A 27,401-nucleotide genomic window follows, 5' to 3' on the forward strand; every position below is an offset into this window, starting at 1 on the left:
AGGCAACAGTGCTAACCCCTGTGCCGCCTGCTCCAAATTTGAATCCTGTGTGTCACATGCATGATGGGAAAAATGGCCCTCCTGCTGGGCAGTAGAAATTTAGAGTCCCCAGCAATATTCCCGGGCCAATAAAGTAAGCAAAGAAGACACACATAAATCATCTCAGATTTTCATCAAATGTGTAACTGTTGCCAATATTGTGGCTGTTTCCTTCTTCCCCATCAAGTTATTGTTTTTCCTCATTTTTAATTGGATACCATGAGAAAAAATCTGCAGGTCTTATGGAAAGAGCAGGGGAGTGTAACTAATTGGTAGCTCAGAGTCAGCGCAGATACAGTGCATGGAATGGCTCCCACTGTGCTGTGTAATTCTGTAGCAATCATGTTATGCTAAACTTTTCATTCCAATTTCCATCCCTCAGTTCGCATTCTATCTAAATTCCACTGCCTGGTGCACAGATTAACATCTCCAACATCATAGACAAATGACTATACAGAAGATACACTTTTCTACAAAGAACAATGAAAAGTAAAGCACAGGAATGGGCCCTTCGGCCCTCCAAGCCCGTACCAATCATGATGCCCTCCCTAAACTTTAAAAAAAATTCTGCCCTGACCGGGCTGTATCCCTCTATTCCTTCCCTATTCACATACCCATCCAGATGCCTCTTAAATGTTGCTAATGTGACTGCTTCCACCACCTCCTCTGGCAGCACGTTCCAGGCACCCACCACTTTCTGCGTGAAAAACTCCCCCGTACATCTCTCTTAAACTTTCCCCCTCTCACCTTGAACCTGTGCCCCCTTGTAACTGACACTTCCACCCTTGGAAAAAGCCTCTGACTATCCACCCTGTCTGTGCCTCTCATGATTTTGTAGACCTCTATCAGGTCTCCCCTCAGCATCGGTCTTTCCAGTGAAAACAATCCAAGTTTATTTAACCTCTCCTCACAGCCAACCCCCTCGAGACCGGGCAACATCCTGGTGAACTTTCTTTGCACTCTCTCCAAAGCTTCCACGTCCTTTTGGTAGAGTGGTGACCAGGACTGCACTCAATACTCCAAATGTCCAACTTCCTGGCATTCCAACCTGATGAACAGGCTATGACTTTGGCCATACAGGATCCTTCACCACAGCCCAAGCCCATATGTCAGAAAATGCATGCAGGAACCTCAGGGCTCCTTTTCCTGGCTGGCTAAAAAAACTGTAACAAGAATAAACTGAGTACTCTCAGGCTCCGATATATTTAGATTCATAATACAGTTGGACAAAGTATTCCTGATGCTCATCTATTTCTTTTCTAGTTACATAAATTGGAGCAATTTCAGTGATTGATAGATATATATATGTGCAGCGGCTGGCTAAAGGGAGACAAATTTCTTTAGATACTCAATTGTCCTTTTCATTATCCATCACAAACCCCACAGGAAATCCAATACTGCCTGCTTATATCATCATTCTGCTTCCTACATTAAAACAACGGCTACACTTCTGTATTTCATTGCCTGTAAAGCACATCAAAACATCCATAGAGCCCCTACACTCCAGAAGTAGATCATTCAGTCCATTGAGTCTGCACCGACTCTAACCCTAACTCAAGCCCACTCCACCCCCCCCCCCCTGTTCCGGTAACCCAGTGCATCTACCATGGCTAATCCCCCTAACCTACACATATCATGACACTAAGGGACAATTTAGCATGGCCAATCCACCTAACCTGCGCATCTTTGGAACATGGGAGGAAACCCATGCAGACACGGGGAGAATGTGCGAATCTCACGCAGTCACCCAAGGCTGGGTCTCTGGCGCTGTGAGGCAGCACTGTGCCGCTGAGGCGCCCCATATCCCATGGTCATGAAAGCTCTATGAATACAGGTCTTCCCCTTCATTTTTGTACTAGTTTATCAAGCAGAAATTGCCAGAAATGTACTTACTGAAACCAGTTTGTTAATATCATCATCACGTACAGGGATCCAAGGAAGAAGACAAAGTGGAAGAAGGAGTAACTGTACACAACACCATTGCTTTCATTGTGGATCACCTTCTGGACTCCTTTCTCAGCTCCATCCACTTTACTGTTACCTGCTGCAAGGCGGTAAACAGGTTTACAGTTAGCAAATTTACCAAGTACAACAATGAGAGCCCCACCCATTCATACATTAAATATTCAATCCAGCTCAGGTGAACTTGGTACCATGCCAGATTGCTCACAAAATAAAGGACATAGATGTGTAGCACAGGTAGAGTATCTCAAATCAGGCAGATTCCTCCAAGTCCATCCCCTGCACTCGAGCAAACCTTGACCCCACACGACCCAGCTCGGAAAAGCTTGGGGTGTTGCCTAGTACAGATCAGCCTTGCAGGCTGACATTTCCCACACACCAGTGGACCTTATAGAAGTCTATAAAATAATGAGGGGCTTAGATCAGCTAGATAGTCAACATCTTTTCCCAAAGGTAGGGGAGTCTAAAACTAGAGGGCATAGGTTTAAGGTAAGAGGGGAGAGATCCAAAAGTGTCCAGAGGGGCAATTTTTTCCACAGAGGGTAGTGAGTGTCTGGAACAAACTGCCAGATACTCACCACCCTCTGTGGTAGTAGTAGAGTTGGGTACAATTTTGTCTTTTAAAAAGCATTGAGATAGTTACATGGATATGATGGGTATAGAGGGATATAAGCCAAATGTGGGCAATTGGGACTAGCTTAGTGGTTAAAAAAAAGGGCAACATGGACAAGTTAGGCCGAAGGGCCTGTTTCCATGCTGTAAACCTCTATGACCTCAACTCCACCCAATCCAGTGCAGATGTGGCAGAAACGGTTGAACTTGTCTTGGAAAAACAAAAGACTGTTGCAGGATCCAAAGACGTTGAATATTTAGCTATCTACTGCACTCAGGATCAGGACATACGCCTGTTCTTGCTAATAGTACACAGTACCTGTGTTGAGTTTTGATGCCATTAAAGCCAACCAAATAGAAACCCACAGGTTTAAATTCAAATGTTACACTTGATTCCCAAATGGACTTTCTGGCAACTGGTCCCAGTCAGTCCAAAGGGAGTCATTAAAGAATACCGTACAATCTTGCATGAATAGAAAACAAATAGTTTTCAGTGACAACCAGAGGGTATTTTTAACATTTTTTCAGTTTGATCTTTTCTCATTTTAAACAGGGTATGTTGATCGATGCTAGGAAGTTGGGGAAGGTACGAAAGTGTTCTTAAATGCAATGCATGAGAAATGAATTAATATCAGCAGCCAATAATCTAAGTGGCTTTGCAACCACACCACTTGCTTTTCCTGCACCCGCTATTCACTGAATCAAGGCGCTCTGAAATTTTCCCCCTGAAAACCGACAAGTTATGGAATCTGGAACGGATTCAGTCCCAAGCTTGCCGGAGCGGGGGTACTCTACCCGCCCAAGCTCCTGTCTAACTAATAACTGTATATTATGGGGTTACATTGCAACTCCAATGTGACGCATGGCAAGATGCCTGGCTGCAGTTTTTCCACCCACTAGATTAGCTGTGGGAAATGTGCCAAATAGTCAGCCACTTCCTCATGTTGGGGTAGAGGAGGTGGAGAGAGAAATGAAATTTGAAAAAAAGATGATCACCAGGCTATTATCCCACGCTACCTCTCGATCATTTTGAAAATATCAGTGGCAAAGTCCTGGAGTGGCTCAATTTTCCACGTGGGCAAGTTAGTAAATGGTCCAGTGTCACCAATTTTGCAGAGGGAGAAAAAAAAAAGTTTAAAAAAGGATAGATTCAATTGTTTTCTTGTTGATAAATACATGGAAAGAAGTCACATCTAACAGATTCCTCTGAGGTTTTATACATTCTATGCTTATTTCTGCCATATCTTGCTCAATGTAAAATAAACTTCAATTCAGTTGAGAAAACACAGACGTGATAAACTGCAGGTTTTAGAAGGATATCAGCAGCTAAACATAATGCAGTTTGTGGCTTGTGGTGTCCAGTGAAAGCTGGCACTGAACTACAACCAAGTTTCCTTCGGGGGAAAAAAAGACTATAATCAAAAGAAAAAGAGAGGCTTCAATTTGTACATTTATTGCCTGTTATGTAGAGAAGCCTGATGTGGCACATCAAGACTTCACATCTGGCAAATTTCACAGTGGTGTCCCTGACAACAGAAAACGGGATAGAATACTTTTCCACCATAGCATCCTCAATGGGATGACTATAAGATTTTCCCCAGCATAAAAAAGTTCATAGAATCATAGAATCTACAGTGCAGAAGGCGGCCATTCAGCCCATTGATCCCGCACTGACAACAATCCCACCCAGGCCCTATTCTTGTAAACCCACATATCTACCCTCCTAATCCCCCTGACGCTGGGGTCAATTTAGCATGGCCAATCCATCTAACCTGCACATCTTTGGATTGTGGGAGGAAACTGGAGCACCTGGAGGTGCACATGCAGACATGGGGAGAATGTGCAAACTCCACACGGACAGTCACCCGAGGCCGGAATTGAACCCGGATCCCTGGCACTGTGAGGCAGCAGTGCTAACCACTGTGCCACCACGCTGCTCCTATTAAGTTGATCTTAAATAACATTTCCTCCTTGCTCCTGTGACACTCGCAATGTTTGGAGAGCAGCAGATGTGACGAAAGTGTAATAGCAAACTAGAGCAAAGGACCAGAGAAGCAGCAGACTTCTTGTTAACTCGGTGTAACATTTCAGCAGCATAAGTTATATTGCTGCTTCACAGAACAACTCCTAGATCCACATGCTTAAATGAAAAGAGGATGGAGAGCCCAAGGTTACCCTCTGAACATTACTGAAAATGCATCTTTAAAATCTGAAATCCTTGGTCAGTAACCTGATATAATCTTGCGCATTTTACTCGGATGTAAACAAATCTCTACGATTATGGATAATTTTCCACTGCTCATTAAAACTTGGCAATCTGTCTTCATCCCAACTATAACTGTCCATTCAAAGAAAGAAGGACTTGCATGCATCCTCAAGATAAGGCTGTGTTTTGTAGGAAATATTTTCTTGCTATTTAAATAGCAAAGTACAAACTACTAAGGGTTGGTTTGTTAGCCAGAGACTCAAGACAGTGGGAGTGAAATTGGAGATGGAGGGAGCACAAAGCAGCTGGCTTTGCTTTTTTTTTCTCTCCCAAGCACAATCTGAGAGATATTCAGATGCCTGATGTGATTCTGACTGTTTTCCTGCCCCCGGCACACATTCAATTCCACCCCCAGTTTATTTCCAAACTCGAGTAAAGGAGGATTGGAACTTACTGTCTTCATCTGACGTGAAGCAGAAACAGCAATGAGCTTCCTGTAAGATAATGAGACGTTAGGTTATAATATTGCTATTATATCCAACAGGATCTTGGGCAGAATGCTATCATTCTGACACATCCCACTAATTAACAGTACTGCCAGCTTTATCACTTTGCAGAGCACGTATGCATATAGGAATATAAAAGACAACCCTACATTAATAGTCCAAACTATCATTTTGTGTGATATTTGATGGTCTTCTTTCCAGATTTTGATTTAACCGCCTTTGCAAGTCACAATTCCACATAAGTTGTACAAACGTAGGCCTCTATCTAGTATTCAGTTATAGTAAAAACTGACAAAAATGTGTAAGCAGCTATAAAGACAACGCACTGTACCACTGTGCTCCCAACCAAGACATCGCTTATCCTTAATGTTCACATTTTAGGGTGTGAAGGGATGAGAGAATGACTTGTTGCTTTGGGATAAACACATAGACCCAAGCTCGCTGTCGGGTCATCTTTGCCTCACAGGCTGCAAAGGCTCAAGAAGACGGGATGGGCGACACGGTGGCAGAGTGGTTAGCACTGCTGCCTCACAGCATCAGGGACCTGGGTTCAATTCCGGCCTCGGCTCCCTGTCTGTGTGGAGTTTGCACGTTCTCTCCGTGTCTGTGAGGGTTTCCTCCGGGTGCTCAAGTTTCCTCCCACACTCTAAAGATGTGTGAGTTAGGTTTATTGACTATGCTAAATTGCCCCTTAGTGTCAGGGGGCAGGATAAATATGTGGGGTTAAGGGGTTAGGGGGCCTGGGTGGGATTGTTGTCGGTACAGGCTCGATGGGCTGAATAGCCTCCTTCTGCACTGTAGGGATTCTATGAATCTAAGACTTGCTCAAGGGCAACTAAGGATATTTAGTAAAATCTCAGCAGGTCTGGCAGCATCTGTGGAGAGAGAATGGAGCCAACGTTTCTTGTCTGGATGACCCTTTACAGCTCTGACGAAGAGTCATTCAGACTTGAAACGTTAGCTCTGTTCTTGCTCCACAGATACTGGCTGACCTGCTGAGATTTTCCAGCATTTTCCTGTTTTTGTTTCACTTCCCCCAGCATCCGCAGTATTTTGTCTTTGCATAAGGATGTTCAGAGACGGTCAGCCTTTGTGTAGGTAGCTGAGAATCAGAGCAGTGTAACCACCAGCCTGAAAGCACACCCAAAGGGAAGGTTGTAATGATCATTATCACATAGTACACCGAAAAAGTTTACTCAACACTTCATTCAAGCTTACTTTCAAACGGCTGCAACGCTGGGATTTTTTTTTATTTCAACACCATGAATGAAAGTGCATTGCAAACAAGGCTGTGGGTGGACTGGATCTCAAGTACACAAAATGTAGGTGTAAATATGCAGGGGCCTCGGGGGTACTTAGCCATGGTATGAGAGCACAGCTGCAAACTAACAGGCTGTTGCAAACTCACACCAGTTCAGCCTATTTGAATGGCTGCATAGACTGGAATTTTGCACTAACACGCTATGCATACATATTGAATTAAACATATTCCACCCACCAAGCCCTCAATGTAAACATTTTACAGCGAGTAAACACACAAATTCTATTAAAATAACATTAACAATTTTAAAATACATTTCTGAAACAGAAAGGCTAGATTTTGGCCATTAATCTTTGGTCAAAGGTTTCTTTGGAAATATATCCTTTATTGCAGATGGAGGGAGGGAACACCAGGTTGTAAAGTCAGCCAAACGACACACCCAAGATCCACAAGATCACTCAGACATGAACCTATTTTTTTTATTCATGGGACATGGGCGTTACTGGTTGGCCATTTATTGCCCATCCCTAGTTGCCCTTGAGAAGGTGATGGTGAGCTGCCTTCCTGAATCGCTGCAGTCCATGTTCTGTGGGTAGACCCACAATGCCGTTAGGGAGGAAATTCCAGGATTTTGACCCAGCGACTGTGAAGGAACAGTGATATATTTCCAAGTCAGGATGGTGAGTGGCTTGGAGGGGAACTTGCGGGTGGTAATGTTCCCATTTATCTGCTGCCCTTGTCCTTCGAGACAGAAGTGGTCGTGGGTTTGGAAGGTGCTGTCTAAGGATCTTTGGTGAATTGCTGCAGTGCATCTTGTAGATAGTACACACTGCTGCTATGAGCGTCGGTGGTGGAGGGGTTGAATGTTTGTAGATGTGGTGCCAATCCTGGATGGTGTCAAGCTTCTTGAGTGTTGTCGGAGCTGCATCCACCCAGGCAATTGTTCATGTTCAGTGATGTGCATTTGACAGGAAAAATCCCACAAGAACCAACTTTCTAAAAATGGATTAAAAGCTGGAAAATCCCTTTCGAAAAACAAGGCAGATTATTTTTGAAAAGTCAATTTTAAAAATCTCACCATTAAGTTATTTTTATTATAACAGCTTTCAGTTGGACGGTAATTAGAATTCAAATAAAGAAAATGGTTTCTTTCATAACGTCAAGACCATTTTATAAAATATTTTTTCACCAAAACGTTCCACTGATTAAAACCATCCCCACCAAATGTCCAAGGGGGCAATATATTTTTCTTTATCTAACAGTAAGTTATAAACCCGTATTCCCCCCCCCCCCCCCCCCACACCCCGCCTCCCCGCCCCCATGCCCCAGGCACCTTGCACAGACAAGCCAATGAGACAGTGTTTCCATGGGACAAGAATCAATGAGTCAGTATTGGGGCATGTTAGAAACAACTGGTACAACAAACTGAAACCAGTCTTAGGTCCAGACACAGGCTTCAGTTTCTTCCACTTTGACAAGTTGGATATATACTCACAGTTGGCTCAGAGTTTGGCATTCTGCTCACTCCCAGCGTTGCTGAGCTGGAACGTGTCGTGGAGGTTAGGCTAAAAACAGAAACATCAATTTTACAAAAGAGAAAACATTTTAAAAATCAGATTGGGGTTTCTTCAAGGCCTTCCCACCCCCAGTGTTATTCTACCGCTCGAGAATCCATTAATCACAAAACGGCAACAACACTAAAGTATGCCTCACTTCTCCACTCTTTACAGATTGTAGCAGCGTTGGTAATCTCAGCATAGAAGACAAATGTTGCCCAAACCCTGTGGCTCAATTGTCTAATGGTATTAGAACATAGAACAGTACAGCACAGGAACAGGCCCTTCGGCCCACAATGTTGTGTCGAACGTGACGCCAAATTAAACTAATCCCTTCTGCCTGCCCATGGTCCATATCCCTCTATTTCTTGCATATTCATGTGCTTATCTAAAAGCCCCTTAAACATCCCTATTGTATCTGCCTGCACCACCACTCCTGGCTGCACATTCCAGTTACCTACCGCTCTCTGTGTAAAAACTTGCCCCTCACATCTCCTTTGAACTTTCCCCCTCTCACCTCAAGTGCGTGCCCCCTAGTATTAGACATTTCAACTCTGGGAAAAAGATTCTGATTGTCAACCCTATTTATGCCTCTCATAATTTTATAGACTCTCAGGTCTTCCCTCAGCCTCTGCTGCTCCAGAATAAACAGCCCTAGTTTGTCCAGCCTCTCCTTATAGCTCATAGCCTCTAATCCAGGCAGCATCCTGGTAAACCTCTTCTGCACCCTTTGTGTTGTTTCCGTCATTGAAATGCTTAACACACATAACCCACCTCCTCCATGGGGCTGCTGTACATCCGGTGCATCTTCTCACACCCTACGTAGTTCCCACTTGACGTTTTAGTACCATCAATGTATTTTTAGAGCAGCCCAGAACAGCCCACTCACGTCCTAATTAACAGCCTGAAAAATGACTGCAATTTGGCCCCAAGTTGACCCTGCTTTGAAGTGGGCTGCTGATTAGCAACCTGACAGAGATAATTGGGTGGAAAGGGCCCTCCTCATACCCTTCACCCGGACAGCTTGGATCGTGCCTCAGTAAACACCACAGCAACCTCTCCCCTCACCCTGTGTCGGAACAACCCTCCGCGAGCCACCTCACAGAACGTTATCAAATAAATGTCAGTTTGCACTTTTAAAAATTAATCAACACACATCGAAACCGCTCAACCCTTTTTAAATGGTCACTTTCAGAGTTTACATTCTATTCTGACCTCAATTCTTCCATAATTTTTGATTTGAATGTAAAAAAAGAAAAAAGAAATCTGACAGAGAAGAACGAGTCAGGATTCCAAATGATGGAGTGTTTATAATTCACTTTCAGTGATTAAGACATCAGTATTTGGAAGTGCTCACTTCACTCATCAGCTTGTTACATTCCATCCGGAATGACCTGAAACCGGCTGCACAATCGCAAACTTTAACAACTTCCAAATTACATAGCAACATTTGCATTCATTTCCGACACGATGGATGAGAGGCTAGCCCTTGCCTGCGTTTATTTTCCGCACACCCGCGGTTTCAGCGCGTTACCTCTACTTCAGCTGCTGACGTTCCATAATTAGACTTTGCTGAAAGCAAGATCGCAGTCTTGGACACGAGGGCTTTTCTCACTCTCCACCAGGGTTCGGTTTGAGATAAGTGCCAATCTAAAAGTCTGATCTCTGTGACCACATCCAGAATATTGCCTTATCTGGCCTAGGTAGCAACGCAAAAAGTCAACCTACCAGGCGTACAGCACACAGCCGTACATGATAATAGCTCCCAGCACAGAAACAAGCTTCTCATCCGTCTGAAGACCACCTCCCAATAGCTGAGGAGCGCATATTGTGGTGTTCACTTGCCCTTTCATAACTGAAGAGAAATTAATAGCAGTGAGTTCCACTAAACCGAGAGAGACATGACAATTCTATTCTTTAAATAACCGTACGAACGAGGAGCAGGAGTAGGCCATTCAGCCCCTCGAGCCTCCCCCGCTGTTTAGTAAGATCATGGCTGATTTGACAGTAACTTCAAATCTGCATCCCATATACGCCCGATAATGGGGGTGGCACAGTGGTTAGCACTGCTGCCTCACAGCGCCAAGGACCCAAGTTCGATTCATCACTGTCTGTGCGGAATTAGCACGTTCTCCCTGTATCTGCGTGGGTTTCTTCCGGGTGCTCCGGTTTCCTCCCACAGTCTGAAAGATGTGCTGGTTAGGTGCATTGTCCATGCTAAGTTCTCCCTCAGTGTACCTGAACAGGCGCCGGTGTGGCAACTAGGGGATTTTCACAATTACTTAATTGCAGTGTTAATGAACTACTTGTGACACTAATAAATTTGAACCTACCACCCCCTTGCTTACCAAGAATCTATCCACCACTTCAAAGTATTCAAAGACTCTGCTTGCACCGTCTTTCCAGGAAGAGAGTTCCAAAGACTCATGGCCCCCTGAGTGAAAACATTTCTCCCCACCTCCGTTTTAACTGGATGACCCCTTATTTTTGAACAGTGACCCCATTGTTCTAGATTCTCCCACAAAACTTCCTCACCATATCCACCCTGTCATTAATAACTTATTACAAAAAATATGCATTAAATATTTGGCTTTTTCTTTCTAAAATATGTACGTACCATATTCCGGAGGTGCATTGGCCAGTGCAGAGAAGGTAAGATACATCACATAACAGCTGATTACCCCCGACTGTAGGAGACCTGAGTTAGGCTGATCTAGGACAGAAAGCAAGCAGAGAGTCATTTCAGAAAATTGTACACGGCAAATAACTAATGTTTGCCTTTATTCGGGCAAAAGCGTGAAATACCCTGAGCAAGGAAATACTATCCTCCCTTTAATTAAGTTCAAATGGTGGCCAGTGTGTGGATCCGATCAGTGCCAACAGGATTCAATCTGTGTTACCCGGAGATGGCATTCGGAGCTTGCCTCTTTGCCCTACCCGCGGTAAACATTACGCTACCTTGCTGCAGCTTGGCAAATAATCGCCAAGGTCCTGCCTTCAGCCTGAAGGCTTGTATAGAATTCTCAAAGAAGGGTCTTCCTTTGTGATCCACTTCGGGTTTCAATGGGGGCTGTACAAAAACTCACGTCCAATTCATTCATTGGCATGTAACTTGGGTTATTGAATTGGAAGCAATAAGACGGAGCTGTTCTGGGAGTCGGAATGCCAATTGCTCAAGGGTCACAAGTGTTTTATGACCAGAGTTCGAATGCTCCATTACTGAGATACACAACACAAACAAATCCAGGTCCCCTTCCCTGATCTAACTTCACCCACACATTCAATCAAATAATAAACATGTCTAAAATGCAGTACATGTGGGGAAACCTTAACATCTGACCACTCTGTTCATCTCTTTCATTAGAACTTGATATTGACTGGCCGAAATATGCAGTGAGAAGGTAGTAAGTGCTGCCACTTTCCAATTTCAGCTAATTTCATGGAAAGCCCATTAAAGCAACTGGACAACCACTTCACACATTGAGAAGGAATAGACCAAGGGTCCCATCATGGCAGAGGCAGGGCCAGAAGATCCCGTTGGTTGGGGGAGGGTAGTGAAGATTCCACCCCAAGAAATGGATCAAGAGAGCCGTCAGCTGAGAACCATTGGAGTGGGAGAATGAATCAGTCGACAAGTATAAGGCTTTAGACACAAAGGCCTGGAGATTCTGCTCATTGGTGTTAGAAGACCATAAGATATAGGAGCAGAATTAGGCTATTCGGCCCATTGACTCTGCGCCAACATTCAATCGTGGCTGATATGTTTCTCAAGCCCATTTCCCACCATTTCCCCCTTAACCTTTGATCCCCTTACTAATCAAGAACCTATCTATCTCGGTCTTAAATGCACTCAATGACCTGGCCTCCACAGCCTTCTGTGGCAATGAATTCCACAGATTCACCATCCTCTGGCTGAAGAACTTCCTCCTCTTCTTGGTTCTAAAGGATTGTCCCTTTACTCTGAGGCTATGCCCTTGGATCCCAGTCTCTCTGACTAATGGAAACATCTTCTCCACGTCCACTCTATCCAGGCCTTTCAGTATTCTCATAGAACCATAGAGGTTTACAGCATGGAAACATGCCCTGGAGGCGGAGAGATTCTTTCCACTTAGTAAGGAAGTTAAAACTAGAGGACACAGCCTCAAAATAAAGGGGGGTCGGTTTAAGACAGAGTTGAGGAGGAACTTCTTCTCCCAGAGGGTGGTGAATCTCTGGAATTCTCTGCCCACTGAGGTGGTGGAGGCTACCACGCTGAATATGTTTAAAGCGCGGATGGATGGATTCCTGATCGGTAAGGGAATTAAGGGTTATGGGGATCAGGCGGGTAAGTGGTACTGATCCACGTCAGATCAGCCATGATCTTATTGAATGGCGGGGCAGGCTCGAGGGTCTAGATGGTCTACTCCTGCTCCTATTTCTTATGTTCTTATGTTCAGCCCAACTTGGCCATGTCACCCAGTTTTTACCACTAAGCTAGTCCCAATTGCCTGCGTTTGGCCTATATCCCTCTATACCCATCTTACCCATGTAACTGTCCAAATGCCTTTTTAAAAGACAAAATTGTACTCGCCTCAACTACTACCTCTGGCAGCTTGTTCCAGACACTCACCACCGTGTGTGCTTATGCCCTTTAGTTTTAGACTCCCCTACTTTTGGGAAAAGATATTGACTGTCCAGCTGATTTATGCCTCTCATTATTTTATAGACCTGTATACAATCACACCTAAACCTCCTACGCTCCAGGGAAAAAAATTCTTGTCTATCCAGCCTCTCTTTATAACTCAATCCATCAAGTCTCTGTAGTATCCTAGTAAATCTTTTCTACACTCTCTCAAGGTTAATATCCTTTCTATAATAGGGTGACCAGAACTGTACACAATATTCCAAGTGTGGCCTTACCAATATCTTGTACAACTTCAACAAGACATCCCAACTCCTGTATTCAATGTTCTGACCAACAAAACCAAGCATGCCGAATGCCTTTTTCATCACCCTGTCCACCTGTGACTCCACTTTCAAGGAGCTATGAACATGTACCCCTAGATCTCTTTGTTCTATAACTCTCTCCAACGCCCTACCATTAACTGAGTAAGTCCTGCCCTGGTTCGATCTACCAAAATGCATCACCTCACATTTATTTAAATTAAACTGGCCCAATTGATCAAGATCACATTGCAATCCGAGATAACCTTCTTTACTGAAGGTTACAACAAAATTGACACCAATCTTGGTGTCATCTGCAAACTTACTAATCATGTCTCCTAAATTCTCATCCAAATCATTAATATAAATGACAAATAACTGTGGACCCAGCACTGATCCCTGAGGCACACCGCTGGTCACAGGCCTCCAGTTTGAAAAACAACCCTCTACAACCACCTTCTGTCGTCAAGCCAATTTTGTATCCAATTGGCTACCTCACCTTGGATCCCGTGAGATTTAACCTTATGCCACAACCTACCATGCGGTACCTTGTCAAAAGACTTGCTAAAGCCACACAAACAACGTCGACTGCATTGCCCTCATCTACCTTCTTAGCTACCCCTTCAGAAAAATCAAATTCATGAGACATGATTTTCCATTGACAAAGCCATGCTAACTGTCCCTAATCAGTCCTTGCCTCTCTAAATGTCTATAGATCCTGTCTCTCAAAATACCTTCTAACAACTTACCTATTATAGACGTTAGGCTCACCGGCGTGTAGTTCCCAGGCTTTTCCCTGCAGTCCTTCTTAAACAAAGGCACAACATTTGCCACCCTCCAATATTCAGAGACCTCATCTATGGCTGTCGATGATTCAAATACCTCTGCTAGGGGACCCGCAATTTCCTCCCTAGCTTCCCACAATGTCCTGGGATACACTTCATCAGCTCCCGGGGATTTATCTACCTTGATATGCTTTATGACTTCCAGCACCTCCTTCTCTATTGTGTGTACACTGCAAAACATCACTATTTATTTCCCCAAGTTCCCTAACATCCATGCTTTAAGTTTCAATGAGAAATCCCCCATCACCCTTCTAAACTCCATCAAGTACAGACCCAGAGTCCTCAAATGTTCCTCATACGTCATGATTTTCATTCCTGGGATCATTCTCGTGAACGTCCTCTGAACCCTTTCCAAGGCCAGCACATCCTTCCATAGATACGGAGCCCAAAACTGCTCACAATATTCCAAATGTGGTCTGATCAGAGCCTTATACAGCCTCAGCAGTACATCCCTGCTTTTGTATTCTAGTCAAAATGAATGCTAACATTGCATTGGCTTTCCTAACTATCAAGTCAACCCGCAAGTTAACCTTAAGAGAATCCTGAACTGGGACTCCCAAGTCCCTTTGCGCTTCTGATTTCAGAATTCTCTCCCCATTTAAAAAGATCTACGCCTCTATTCTTCCTACCAAAGTGCGTAACCTGACTTTCCCAAGTCGTATTCCATCTGCCACTTCTTTGCCCACTCTCCTAACTTGTCCAAGTCCTTCTGCAGCCCCTCCCGCCTCCTCAATACTACCTATCCCCCCACCTATCTTTGTATCATCTGCAAACTTAGCCACAATCCCCTCAGTTCCTTCATCAAGATCATTCATGTATGAAGCGAAAAGGTGTGGTCCCAACACTGACCCCTGCCGAATTCCACTAGACACCGGCTGCCATCCTGAAAAGGACCCCTTTATCCCCATCTCTGCCAGCTGGCCTATCGTCTATCCATGCTAGTACCTTGCCTCTAACACCATGGGCTCTCATCTTATTCAGCAGCCTCCTGTGTGGCACCTTGTCAAAGGCCTTCTGGAAATCCAAGTAGATTACGTCCACTGGCTCTCCTTTGTCTAACCTGCTCGATACCGCCTCAAAGTTAGACATGCTCAAGGGTCGAGTCTCTTCCTTTATTACCTGCCTTGCTCGTAGTCAACCCAGTGTTCCGTCCCAGTGTCCCTGACCATTGATCCAGTTTGATGTAGTTAATCTAAGGAGTGTGACAGCGTCCAGGTAATTCTCCCTCTCCCTGATGTGTCGCAGTGACTGAAACTCAGACTCCACCTCATCTACTCTGAGCCTCAGTTCCTCAAGCAACCAATACTTGCTACAGATGTGGTCACTAGGAACCACAATGGGGTCCACCAGCTCCCACATCGTGCAGCTATAACACATCTCCTGGCCCTGCATCTCTACTTTAATTACTTAGTTATAATTTTAACTTTGTGAAATTTAGTGAGAAATTAGCTCAAAGTAGAAATCAGTAACAGATAGTATCTCTCTAGCAGAAATCTAAATCCGCTCTGAATCTGTTAGGATAAAAAGGGTTAACCGGTAATTGTTAGGTGACTTGTTTTAAAAAATCTTCTTTATTTATTTATATTGGTACCTTTCGGTACTTTTATTCCAACCAAAAAAGCCAATTAAAATTAAATCCAATTCACGGTCCCCACGTGAGGGACAAACAAGATGCAAGCTAACAGGATGAGACATTGCACCCCATCCCAGGCTTGATCTGACGCTTCATCTTAGCCAAAAGACCAAGGTGGCTTTGAAAAAAAATGCATCAGGTAAAGCCTCGGTTTAACCTCATTGGCTACCCTGATCCTTTACTCTACCCTAGCCTGAGCAAAACCATGATGGCAGGCGTCAGCATACCACTCCCAGTGCAACAGGCTTTGCTTCTTCCCCTGCCTAATCATGGTTTCACCCCTGTCAATCCAGAGCCTTTCTCTCTTTCTGAAGCCATGTCGTCAGTAACACTGTCTGTCTCAGTGTCCTCCTCCTCCTCTGGCCCTCTCCTCTCAGGACCGCCTGTCCCAGTGTCCCGTCCCAGTGTCCTGTCCCAGTGTCCTCCTCTGGCCCTCTCCTCTCAGGACTGCCTGTCCCAGTGTCCCGTCCCAGTGTCCTCCTCTGGCCCTCTCCTCTCAGGACTGCCTGTCCCAGTGTCCTGTCCCAGTGTCCTCCTCTGGCCCTCTCCTCTCAGGACCGCCTGTCCCAGTGTCCCGTCCCAGTGTCCTGTCCCAGTGTCCTCCTCTGGCCCTCTCCTCTCAGGACTGCCTGTCCCAGTGTCCCGTCCCAGTGTCCTCCTCTGCCAGAAGACTGCAGAATGTTAAACACTAATTACATTCCGAGCAATTGCAGTTTGTGCTAGCTTTAAAAACATGCCACCCACAAAACTGGACAAGGCCCCAGGGTGACTTCACCACCACCACCTGGAGTTTCCACTAATTGGAAGCCATTACAGGCCTTTGAGGAGGCTCCAAAAATTAAGCTGGTTCTTTCTGTGTGCAATGACACTAATAGGACTATTTTATAAGCTTCTGAATGGATTTTTAAAAAAAGAAACTGACCACTGTGTCTCAACGTAACTAGGAAATGCATCTGTAGAATCTTTTAAACGTAATTTTCAGTTTGTCATGAGGCATCTCCCCTTTCTTTTTGAAGATATGATTTTTCAACTTCAACTGGCCGGAAAGAGATTAGTAAGAAAGCAGAAGAGGAAGCCTGAGCTCTCTCGCTCTCTGGAATAAATGTATTACCCGGTTAGATAGAAGATAGAAACCCTACAGTGCAGAAGGAGGCCATTCAGCCCATCGAGTCTGCACCGACCACAATCCCACCCAGGCCCTACCCCCACATATTTTACCTGCTAATCCCTCTTAACCTACGCATCTCAGGGGCATTTTTTAACCTGGCCAATCAACCTAACCCACACATCTTTGGACTGTGGGAGGAAACCGGAGCACCCGGAGGAAACCCACGCAGACACGAGGAGAATGTGCAAACTCCACACAGACAGTGACCCGAGCTGGGAATCGAACCCGGGACCCTGGAGCTGTGAAGCAGCAGTGCTAACCACTGTGCTACCGTGCCGCCCTTTTAAAAAATTCATTCATGGGACATGACCGTCACTGGCTGGCCAGCATTTACTGCCCAACCCTAGTTGCCCTTGAAACCGAGTGGCTTGCTGGGTCATTTCAGAGGGCGTTTAGGAGTCAACCACATTGTTGTGGCTCTGGAGTCACATGCAGGCCAGACCAGGTAAGGACGGCAGATTCCCTTTCCTAAAGGGCATTGGTAATCGGGAAACTTAACAGAATATTATCACTTATTGTGAGGGGATTGAATACTAAAGTGGGGAAGTTATGCTTCAGTTGTACAGATGTGGAGATGCCGGCGTTGGACTGGGGTAAACACAGTAAGAAGTTTAACAACACCAGGTTAAAGTCCAACAGGTTTATTTGGTAGCAAAAGCCACACAAGCTTTCGAGGCTCTGAGCCCCTTCTTCAGGTGAGTGGGAATTCTGTTCACAAACAGAACTTATAAGACACAGACTCAATTTACATGAATAATGGTTGGAATGCGAATACTTACAACTAATCCAGTCTTTAAGAAACAAAACAATGGGAGTGGAGAGAGCATCAAGACAGGCTAAAAAGATGTGTATTGTCTCCAGACAAGACAGCCAGTGAAACTCTGCAGGTCCACGCAACTGTGGGAGTTACAAATAGTGTGACATAAATTCTGATTCTAGGATCGCATGATAAAGACTCAGGAGGAAAAAAGCAGAAATATTTATGTGAAATAGTGTGACATAAACCCAATATCCCGGTTGAGGCCGTCCTCTGCAACCTCTGCAAGACGTGCCGGATCATCGACACAGATGCCATCATCTCACGTGAGAACACCATCCACCAGGTACACGGTACATACTCTTGCAACTCGGCCAACGTTGTCTACCTGATACGCTGCAAGAAAGGATGTCCCGAGGCATGGTACATTGGGGAAACTATGCAGACGCTGCGACAACGGATGAATGAACACCGCTCGACAATCACCAGGCAAGACTGTTCTCTTCCTGTTGGGGAGCACTTCAGCGGTCACGGGCATTCGGCCTCTGATATTCGGGTAAGCGTTCTCCAAGGCGGCCTTCGCGACACACGACAGCGCAGAGTCGCGGAGCAGAAACTGATAGCCAGGTTCCGCACACACAAGGACGGCCTCAACCGGGATATTGGGTTTATGTCACACTATTTCACATAAATATTTCTGCTTTTTTCCTCCTGAGTCTTTATCATGCGATCCTAGAATCAGAATTTATGTCACACTATTTGTAACTCCCACAGTTGCGTGGACCTGCAGAGTTTCACTGGCTGTCTTGTCTGGAGACAATACACATCTTTTTAGCCTGTCTTGATGCTCTCTCCACTCCCATTGTTTTGTTTCTTAAAGACTGGATTAGTTGTAAGTATTCGCATTCCAACCATTATTCATGTAAATTGAGTCTGTGTCTTATAAGTTCTGTTTGTGAACAGAATTCCCACTCACCTGAAGAAGGGGCTCAGAGCCTCGAAAGCTTGTGTGGCTTTTGCTACCAAATAAACCTGTTGGACTTTAACCTGGTGTTGTTAAACTTCTTACTCAGTTGTACAGGGCATTGATGAGACCACATCTTGAGTATTAGGTGCAGTATTTCTCTTATTTAAGGAATGATGTACATGTATTAAGAGCAGATCAAAGAAGGTTTACTGGACTAATACCAGGAATGGATGGGTTGTCTTATGAGGAAAAGCTGGAGGGGTTAGGCTTGTATTCACTGGAGTTTAGAAGAGTAAGAAGTCTCACAACACCAGGTTAAAGTCCAACAGGTTTATTGGGAATCACAAGCTTTTGGAGCGCTGCTCCTCTCACCTGATGAAGGAGCAGCGCTCCGAAAGCTCGTGATTCCAAATAAACCTGTTGGACTTTAACCTGGTGTTGTGAGACTTCTTACTTTGCCTAACCCAGTCCAACGCCGGCATCTCCACACCACGAGTTTAGAAGAGTAAGAGGTGGCTTGATCGAAACTTTTAAAGGTCTTGACAGGGTGGATGTGGAGAGGATACTTCCTCTTTTGTGAGAATCTAGGTTTAGGGGATCACTGTTTAAAAAAACAAGGATTAGCTCATTTAAGACAGACACAAGGAGAATTCTTTTCCACACAGAAGGTAGAGAGTCTCTGGAACTCTGCTTCCACCACCTTTTGAGGAAGGGAGCCTTTGAATATCTTTAAGGCAGAGCTCGATAAACTCTCGATTAATGAGGGGGTAAAAGGTGATGAGGGCTAGGCAGGAATGAGGGGTTGAGGTTACAGTCAGATCAGCCATGATCTTATTGAATGGTAGAGCAGATTCCTGCCCCTCATTTGTATGTATTGTTTTTTTCCTTGGGTGTAATGGTTAATAACTTTGATCTTTCTTTAACTCAAGAAAAATAGCAGTTGATTAGCTTCTTAAAGCTCAGAGCTTAAAAATAGTTGAATACATTGAGTTGGAAAAGGCATATCCTTGTGAAAAAGAAACTTAAACCTTTTATTGTGAGCAACTGAGGAGGTTGAGCAGAGGGGAGCCAGATCACTCCTGATCATTACAAGGCACTTGAAATTAGGTGACTCATAGGTGGCACATAAAACATTGCGTGGATGGGATTCCCCCAGGATCCCACAAGCTCCAACCCAGATGCAATTTATTGGTTGAGCGGGCAGAGTCTTGGCCACCCTGTCACCTTTTAGGGCTTTTAAGTGGCCACTTAACGGGCATTTCCTGCCAAGTTGGCAGTAGAGTAGAAAACAGAGAAATAAACTATTTTCCGGGGTGGGTGGGGTGGGGAGGGGGAGGCAACTCAATCTGAAGGCTCCTTCAGATTTGAAGCACTCTCCCCTTTGGGACCTGGGAGCTCTGGTCCTTCCAGGCCTCTTACGCCCCCCTACCCCTCCCCACCTCTGTAATCATCCCTGAGCTGAACCTTCAAGGCATCCCCTACCCTCCCACTCCTGGGACCAAGCTTGATAATGGACAGGCAATTTTGTTCCAGACAGGGTGCTGCAGTACTTCTTCTGGCCACTGTAGCACTGCGCCTGGAAGTACTGGAGAACCAGATTGGTCAACAGGTAGGTCTCCAAGGTTGGACTTCCTTCCAAAGGCAGATGGGAGTCCACTGCCAATCAACACTCAATTGAACATTAAATAGCAGTTCACTTCGGAGAGTCAGGGGGTGTGCATTATGTACCGACTCTTAGGAAGGAGAGTGCTAAAAATTCTACACAAGTCGTGGACAATCCCCCACCCCCCCACTACACCCAGCCACCCTCAACTCATTCTAGCAGTGAAGCTTTGGGCTACACAGAGATAAAATGAATACAAATGGGCCACAAATGCTATTGTCCAGAACATTTGGAGTGGACACATTAGATTAAGATCCGATTGACAAGGAGTGTGACAGTGCATCAACTTTTTTTTATATGCACTGTCAGTGTTTGTTGACATTTAATGGTCAATTGGATAAATCATAGCACGCTTCGGAATCATTTTCTAGCCAAAAGTCAATCTCTTCGGAGAGGCGAGTGGGAGGAGATGCAATTTTAAAAATTGGCAATCCTTTTTAAAGTTGAGACTGGCTTGATGAGATGTTTTGACTTATATATCCTTAAGTCATCTTAAATTGGGAACATGACACACACCCATAAAAACATCACTTTTAATAATGAGCTTCACTTTCAGACTTGTACAAAAGACACTGAAGACCCATGACATCAACAGAATTTTAGATTGGCATGTCACATACACAGGGTACAAAATCACTGTGACACGTTGGCATAGTGGTTAGCACTGCTGCCTCACAACGCCAGGGACCACCTGGGATTGATTCCCGGCTTGGGTCGCTATTCTCCCTGTGCGAGTTTCCTCCGGGTGCTCCGGTTTCCTCCCACAGTCCGAAAGACATGCTGGTCAGGTGCACTGTCCATGCTAAATTCTCCCTCAGTGTACCCGAACAGGCGCCAGAGTGTGGCGACTAGGGGATTTTCACAGTGTTAATGTAAGCCTACTTGTGACAATAATAAGTAAATAAATAAAATTTAAAAATGCAGTGAGTGCCTAAACACCTAAATCCAACCAAGACACACAAAAGGGATGTTGGTTTTAAAGCTGTGATGTAGTAACGTTTAGTCTCTGGCAAGAGTGGCAGAACATCAAGTTCTGTGCCTCAAGGACAGCAGACAAACGTGTTGAAGCAAAGCATAATGTTAATAGAAAGATTGCTAGCCCCTTGGTAACAAGAGAATGCTTTATGTGGGTGAGAGTGCACACTTATCCTCACCAACACTCGGCACAGAACTATGTGGCTTTATCTGTTGGTTTTTACTCCAGCCACTGACATTTTTCTTTTAAAAACTTCCGCATGACCCAATTCCGTTTTCAGTCAGATTGGATTTCTTCTGAACAGTGCACACGGCTTGTTCCTGTTTTGGGGAATTGCACTGCCTTTCACAGTGTTTCAAAACAGCTCCTCTGCAGCATCCAAATAGTTACACTCAAGTTCTTTCTGCATGGGAAAGTACCAAATCATGCCCCACTTCAGTCACAGCCTGATCACGTAATCATAGCCTTGTAACTCAATGCGATGAATGCAGAAGCTTTTTATAAACACTGGAGTCACATGGCTTTGTTTGGTGTGGGAATGCCTAGCCGCAGTGTAATTGTGGAACGGGAAAAGTAATGGAAATTTAGTGATATAAAAAAGAATTGGGAGGCGGGCACCAAACGCTACCCTGAATGGGGAGGTCAACGCCAGGAGGAGCAGCCAGACTAGTTTAACTGGCTCCCTACACAAAGCCGCTGCTGCCTCCTCCAAACACCACTCAGTGAGAAGGGTGACAAGTGCAGTCATTCACCAGCTGAAATAGCAAAGTCGGGCTGAAACTGGAGATGGCTCAGTGACTCTCCACATGCAGAGCAGTTAGTAAGACAATGAAAACACCAGAAACAAGTGCTAGTTTTAGAGTCAGGATTCAAAGTTGTGGACTCACATTTTTGAACACAGGGTGTAATCGCCACCATGGAGACTATGAAGCAGAGGCTTGTGTTGACACCCAGTAAAATCTTGTTCAGCATACAACCATCAGGGTCGGTGTAAAATATCACCATTAGCACCACAGCGCCAACGGCTACCGAGTAAAGAATGAGTGTGACCAGGGCCAAGGCCGCATACCAGCATTTATTGGTTGCTGTTCCAGCCCACCTATTAGTAAGATACACAAAACAGGAAACTGGTTAGCTATCATTTCGCTGGCGGGCAGGAAAAGCCTGCATGTTATATCAGACACGAGATAACAGTGCCCAGAACTGTAAACATTTATGAGAACGCCACACTGATTGGGCAACCTTTCCCAACGAGGGCACCGTAACTGGAGATGTCAGAAATAAAAATAACTCTCCTTCTATTTAAATTAAAAACACAATTATATCCCTTGCCAGCTTTCCACCATACAAGGTCAAAAGGAGCCAGCCGGTACCAATTACAAACAGCTGGCCGAGTCGTTCTAGAGACAGTCCATGAACCAGCTCTCGCGTCACTTCAAGCATCCCGCTCAGACCAGCAGAGAAACGTATCCTCCACACGGCCCCTTCCTTTGACCAACATGCCCGACACTGGAAGTCAGCCCATGCGAAAGTACTGCACGAAACCACGTGCCAACTTTACTGAATGGATGGGACACTCCAGGTTATGCATTGTACGTTGTAAAGAAGACGCTGATGTCAGGATACATTCTGATGGAACTGATACTAAATACGTAGCCTTGGCTTGGATTTTCCTGCGGCAACTGTTTTAAAAGCTGAAACAACTCTACTGTCCCTGGTCCTTGAAGATCAATTGATCTACGGGATGTAAGGAAAAGAAGAAATGAGGAGTGTGTGTGCGCACAAGTGTGTGTGCGTAAGTGTGCATGTAGGTGTGCGCGTGTCTGTAAGTGCGTATGTGAATATTTTTGCCTAAAATCAGGTAGTTTCCTATTTTTGGCTTATCCTCCTTCAATAATAGGGTGGCACGGTGGCACAGTGGTTAGCACTGCTGCCTCACAGCGCCAGGGACCCAGGTTCAATTCCAGCCTTGGGTTGATTGGCCATGCTACATTGCCCATTAGTGCCAGGGAGATTAGCAAGGTAAATACGTGGGGTTATGGGGATAGGGCTTGGGTGGGATTGTTGTCAGTGCAGGCTCAATGGGTCAAATAGCCTCCTTCTGTACTGAAGGAATTCTATATTCTATGAATAATAGCTTGCTCTCTCCTACTGGAGTTGCTTGGGGCATAGGTATGGGACACACCTTTTAAGTAAGTGCAAGGTTACTTTTATGCACAATATCACCCAAACATAAATAATAATGAACCTATAATGAATCTAACTTCATAACCGCAGTAGCCATTCACCAGCAGTGTAAGAAGCTACATGTCCTTTAAATCCACCCAAAGTATTCACAACTTGCAGGAAGTTTGATCCTCAGTGCAGTCAATTATTTAAGGACTGTCAATTTGCTTTGTCAAGTTGATAAAAAGCAACTGGAACATTATAATTAAAATGGTGTGTTTTCACTACTGTTTTGCGAATGTTAAGATTGTGCTCACAACGGGCTCCATACCGTCAGAATCATTATGCCAACAAAAAGGTTAACAGCGACATTAACATTCAGAGCATAAAGTACAATGAAAAGGAGTTCTCAGGACCGCGGATAACAGCCCCCAAAGCTTTGCAACCAGCAATGGATCCCAGTCCCAGAAACTAACCCTGTGATAAAACGAAGATCGGGTCGTGGAAAGAAACATCGTTTTCTCACACTTCCTAAACAATCCAGAGGGAACAAAAGAACAAACTTGTAAATGATTAATGCAAAATACTGGCTCTGACGAAGGATCATCCAGACTCGAAACGTTGGCTCTATTCTCTCTCCACAGACGCTGTCAGACCTGCTGAGATTTTCCAGCATTTTTCTGTTTTTGCTTCTAAATGATTAGTCTGCCCGATCACAAACCAACCGGTGACCAGTCCAAAAACTGTGTCATTTCAAGGGAGGTAACTCACCAATTTTTGTTCCATTTGTGAGCAAACTCCACCAGCAGAATGAGCTGAATCAGGATGAAGAGAAAGGCTCCAGCTGCACCAATGTACAACCATGCTGAAGAAAAAAAGACAAAAGGAAAAGTGATTTTAAAATTTAAGATTTTACCTTTTTTTTAAGAAAAAAAATCTCCAAATGTAATATTTGGTATCTGAAAGAATTAAGCTCCATCATCAATAGCTAATTTTCAGGACCTGAGAGGTTGATTGGCAGTAATTAAGTATTATTACATTGTTAAAACAGAACATTTTGAATGGCAAGACTTAACTTACAATTGCGGATTTGGTTCAATCTATTGTGTAAATGCAGAACTCCACACCATTAAATGGATTCATTGCGAGGAAGACAAGATGGCGGCGATTCTCCCATCCCACTGTGGTGCTTTTTTAGCGCAGCGGGCCAGGAGACACCAGCAGCGGCCAATTTGTGCCAGGCATCCAGGCTGAGTGTGTCTCCCAGCGCCGAATTTCCAGTGCCGTCAGCTCCAAACAGGAAACCGACGCAGAGCTGAATAAATTATTCAAATGAGCATTTATATCTGTTTTTAATACAATTAGCAGGCCCGGAACTGAAATCTCCCGACTCTGTACCATCCCCCCTCCCCCATCCAGGAGTATTTCACTCCAGCGGGGTGTACAGTAGCTCCCCACTTGCAGGGAGCTGGCAGCCCAACCCTGCTGGAGTGAAGGGGGGGGGGGGGTGGAGAGAAGAGGCAATCGAGGCATCCAGAGGATCAGGCACCAGGAGGAGGTTGTCCCCTGGACATTGCCAGCCTGGCCCCCCATGGCATTACACAAGGGGCAAAGTGCCAATGCCCGGGGGTACCTTGGCACTGCCCATCAGGCATCGGGCAGTGTCAAGAGGGTGGGGCATCCTGTTGCCACTCTGCATTAGGTCTGACGGACAGAGGGAGGGAGGCCAGCGATTGGGGCTGGACATCTGGGGGAGGGGGGAGTGTGCAGGACTACAGACATGTTTGAGGGGTCTGCAACTGGGCTGCCCGGCCAGCGATCAAGCTCGCCAGCAATTGGGAGGCCGTCAGGCAGAGGCAGCCGCACATGCGCCGATCTCGGTGCTGACAGACTGGCGTATGCGCAGTGGCTCGCTCAGCGCTGTGCTGCCAACCTCTCCAGCGGGGATAGGCCCGGCCCACAGATTTTCAACAGGATTCACACTGAGGCACTCCGCAGTGCACAGAGTGGGAGATTCATTTTGAAACTCCTGCTGAAAAAAAACAGCGGGATTTACTCCAGTTTTTACGCAAATTCGACACTTGGAATTCTTTTGGGAGAATCGCCCCTGAAGAATTTTGTGCAAAGCTAAGAGCGGAGCTGTGCACCTTGGCAGATACTTCTGGGTATTGGCATTTAACCGTGCTAAAAGTTTCTGTAACAGTTATGCAATGATAATGGAAGGTGCCACTAGCCCCACTGTTATTTTGGCAGCAACATTTGGTCCAATGTAATGTTCAGCTTCAATTTATTCATTCTTAGAAGGAGCAAATGGTCCCTCGCTGACTGCTGCCAACTCCAAGAATCCAAGATGTTGGGATAACGAAACAGTTGTGTGCCTCAGATTTGAATGTAGACCTCTTCTTCTCTTCAGTTTTGTTACAGCAGGAAAATAAATTTTCCAGAACATTCCAGACTCGAAGACGCTTAGTTATCCCAATCTACTATCTACATTTTCTAATTCAATTCAATACAAAAATAATAAGTGTAGAAGGGGGTACAGAAACCCCTGGGATTTTGAAGACTATTAAAAGAAAGTAGACTAATGTGCCGTATATATATACACAATAAGGAATCACAAAGTGCCTCATATATATCATGTGGAGGTATTGTCTGCATAGACACATATATTGGCAGAGAATTTTTAATAATATTGTAGGTTTAAAATGTATTTTCAAATGTCTTTGTGAGCTTTGGCCAAGATGCAGTCTGCCCCAAAGCATAATGGGAAATGAGCAGAACTAGACAAACCACATTCTTTGGAAACAATAAGATATAAAATATATTCACCATTATCAGCAAGGGACCCTGAAGCTGCAAGCTACCAAGGTTTTAAAATGAATAGAGGCATTTAGCTTGAGTTTGCAGTGAATAAACGTATTCAGCTTTTGCTGATAAGGGGTAGCTAGCAGGCAGGGCGAAACGACTCCCTGTCCGTTTGCATGGTTTGCAGATGAGGGCAACCCTTGAACCCATTGCAGGGGGGGGACTTCCAGGTCCAGTTGACCAATGAACTCCTAATTCTGCTAGAAGGTAGAATGCTATTGGCCAAGGTAAATAATGTGTACTAATATAATTGGATCATCCAGTTTGGATGACAGGTTGGGCGTGAGAAACAAACCTTCGAAAAGGTTTTACACACGTACTGTAACATCAGAGAGAAGTTGGAATCCTCCGACTGTCTCTCTCCCAATGCGTTTTGGTCAAATAAAGAATGTCTTCAACTGCATACGGTCTTTCGTGAGTCTTTGTATTAGCTGGGTTCAGCTCAATAAATGGCACCAGCGGGAAGCCCCCAGGAAAACCCCCCCAACAGTAAGTAAAGTTACATTTGGATGAATTACAGAATTCCAGGTTTCATGGTTTATATTGTGCTTTCCCTGTCCTATATATTCAAATGTGTTCTTCAAACCAGCCTCCCATCCACTGACTCTCTCTACACTTCCCACTGCCTCGGCAAAGCAGCCAGCATAAATAAGGACTCCACGTACCCCGGACATTCTCTCTACCACCTTCTTCAATCAGGAAAAAGATACAAAACTCTGAGGTCACGTACCAACCGACTCAAGAACAGCTTTTTCCGTGTTGCTGTCAAGACTTTTGAATGGACTTACCCTGCATTAAGTTGATTTTACTCTGCACCCTAGCTATGAATGTAACACTACATTCTGCACTCTCTCCTTCTCTTCTCTACGAACGGTATGCTTTGTCTGTATAGTGCGCACAAAACAATACTTTTCACTGTATGTTAATACATGTGACAATAATAAATCAAATCAAACCCTTGGCTGCAAAGTTATGACAGTTTATTGATGTATAATCACGGATCATTTTCATGGAAACACTCACCATTTGTTATTTTATATTGCTGCTAATCAGTCACATCAATGCCAGCTTAAATCCAGGCAGCTTTCAATTGTCCAGGATGAAGGTACAACAAGTAATTCGGAAAGATAATAGAATGTAATCATTTATTATGAGGGCAATCAAATACTAAAGAAGGGAGATTGTGCTACAGTTACGCAGGGCACTGATGAGGTCACATCCAGAGTAGTGTGTATAGTATTGGTCCTCTTATTTATGGAAGGATATAAATGCATTGGAAGCAGTTCAGAGAAGCTT

The 27,401-nt window shown here is 44.7% G+C and overlaps 1 protein-coding gene across 2 annotated transcripts in view; it reads right to left on the minus strand.

Moving 5' to 3' along the window:
- The window catches only part of serinc5 (serine incorporator 5), a 90,200-nt gene that overhangs the window by 8,990 nt on the left and 53,809 nt on the right, over positions 1–27,401 (minus strand). For both annotated transcript variants that reach the window (XM_078214999.1, XM_078215000.1), the window contains exons 5-11: positions 24,012–24,105; positions 21,962–22,173; positions 10,760–10,855; positions 9,871–9,997; positions 8,082–8,151; positions 5,274–5,313; positions 1,933–2,083 (exon numbers count right to left, since the gene is read on the minus strand). In XM_078214999.1, the coding sequence (XP_078071125.1) occupies positions 1,933–2,083; positions 5,274–5,313; positions 8,082–8,151; positions 9,871–9,997; positions 10,760–10,855; positions 21,962–22,173; positions 24,012–24,105 (790 nt within the window). The remainder of the gene's footprint in view (positions 1–1,932; positions 2,084–5,273; positions 5,314–8,081; positions 8,152–9,870; positions 9,998–10,759; positions 10,856–21,961; positions 22,174–24,011; positions 24,106–27,401) is intronic.

The sequence above is a fragment of the Mustelus asterias genome, chromosome 6, assembly GCF_964213995.1.
Source record: "Mustelus asterias chromosome 6, sMusAst1.hap1.1, whole genome shotgun sequence".
Lineage (NCBI taxonomy): Eukaryota > Metazoa > Chordata > Chondrichthyes > Carcharhiniformes > Triakidae > Mustelus > Mustelus asterias.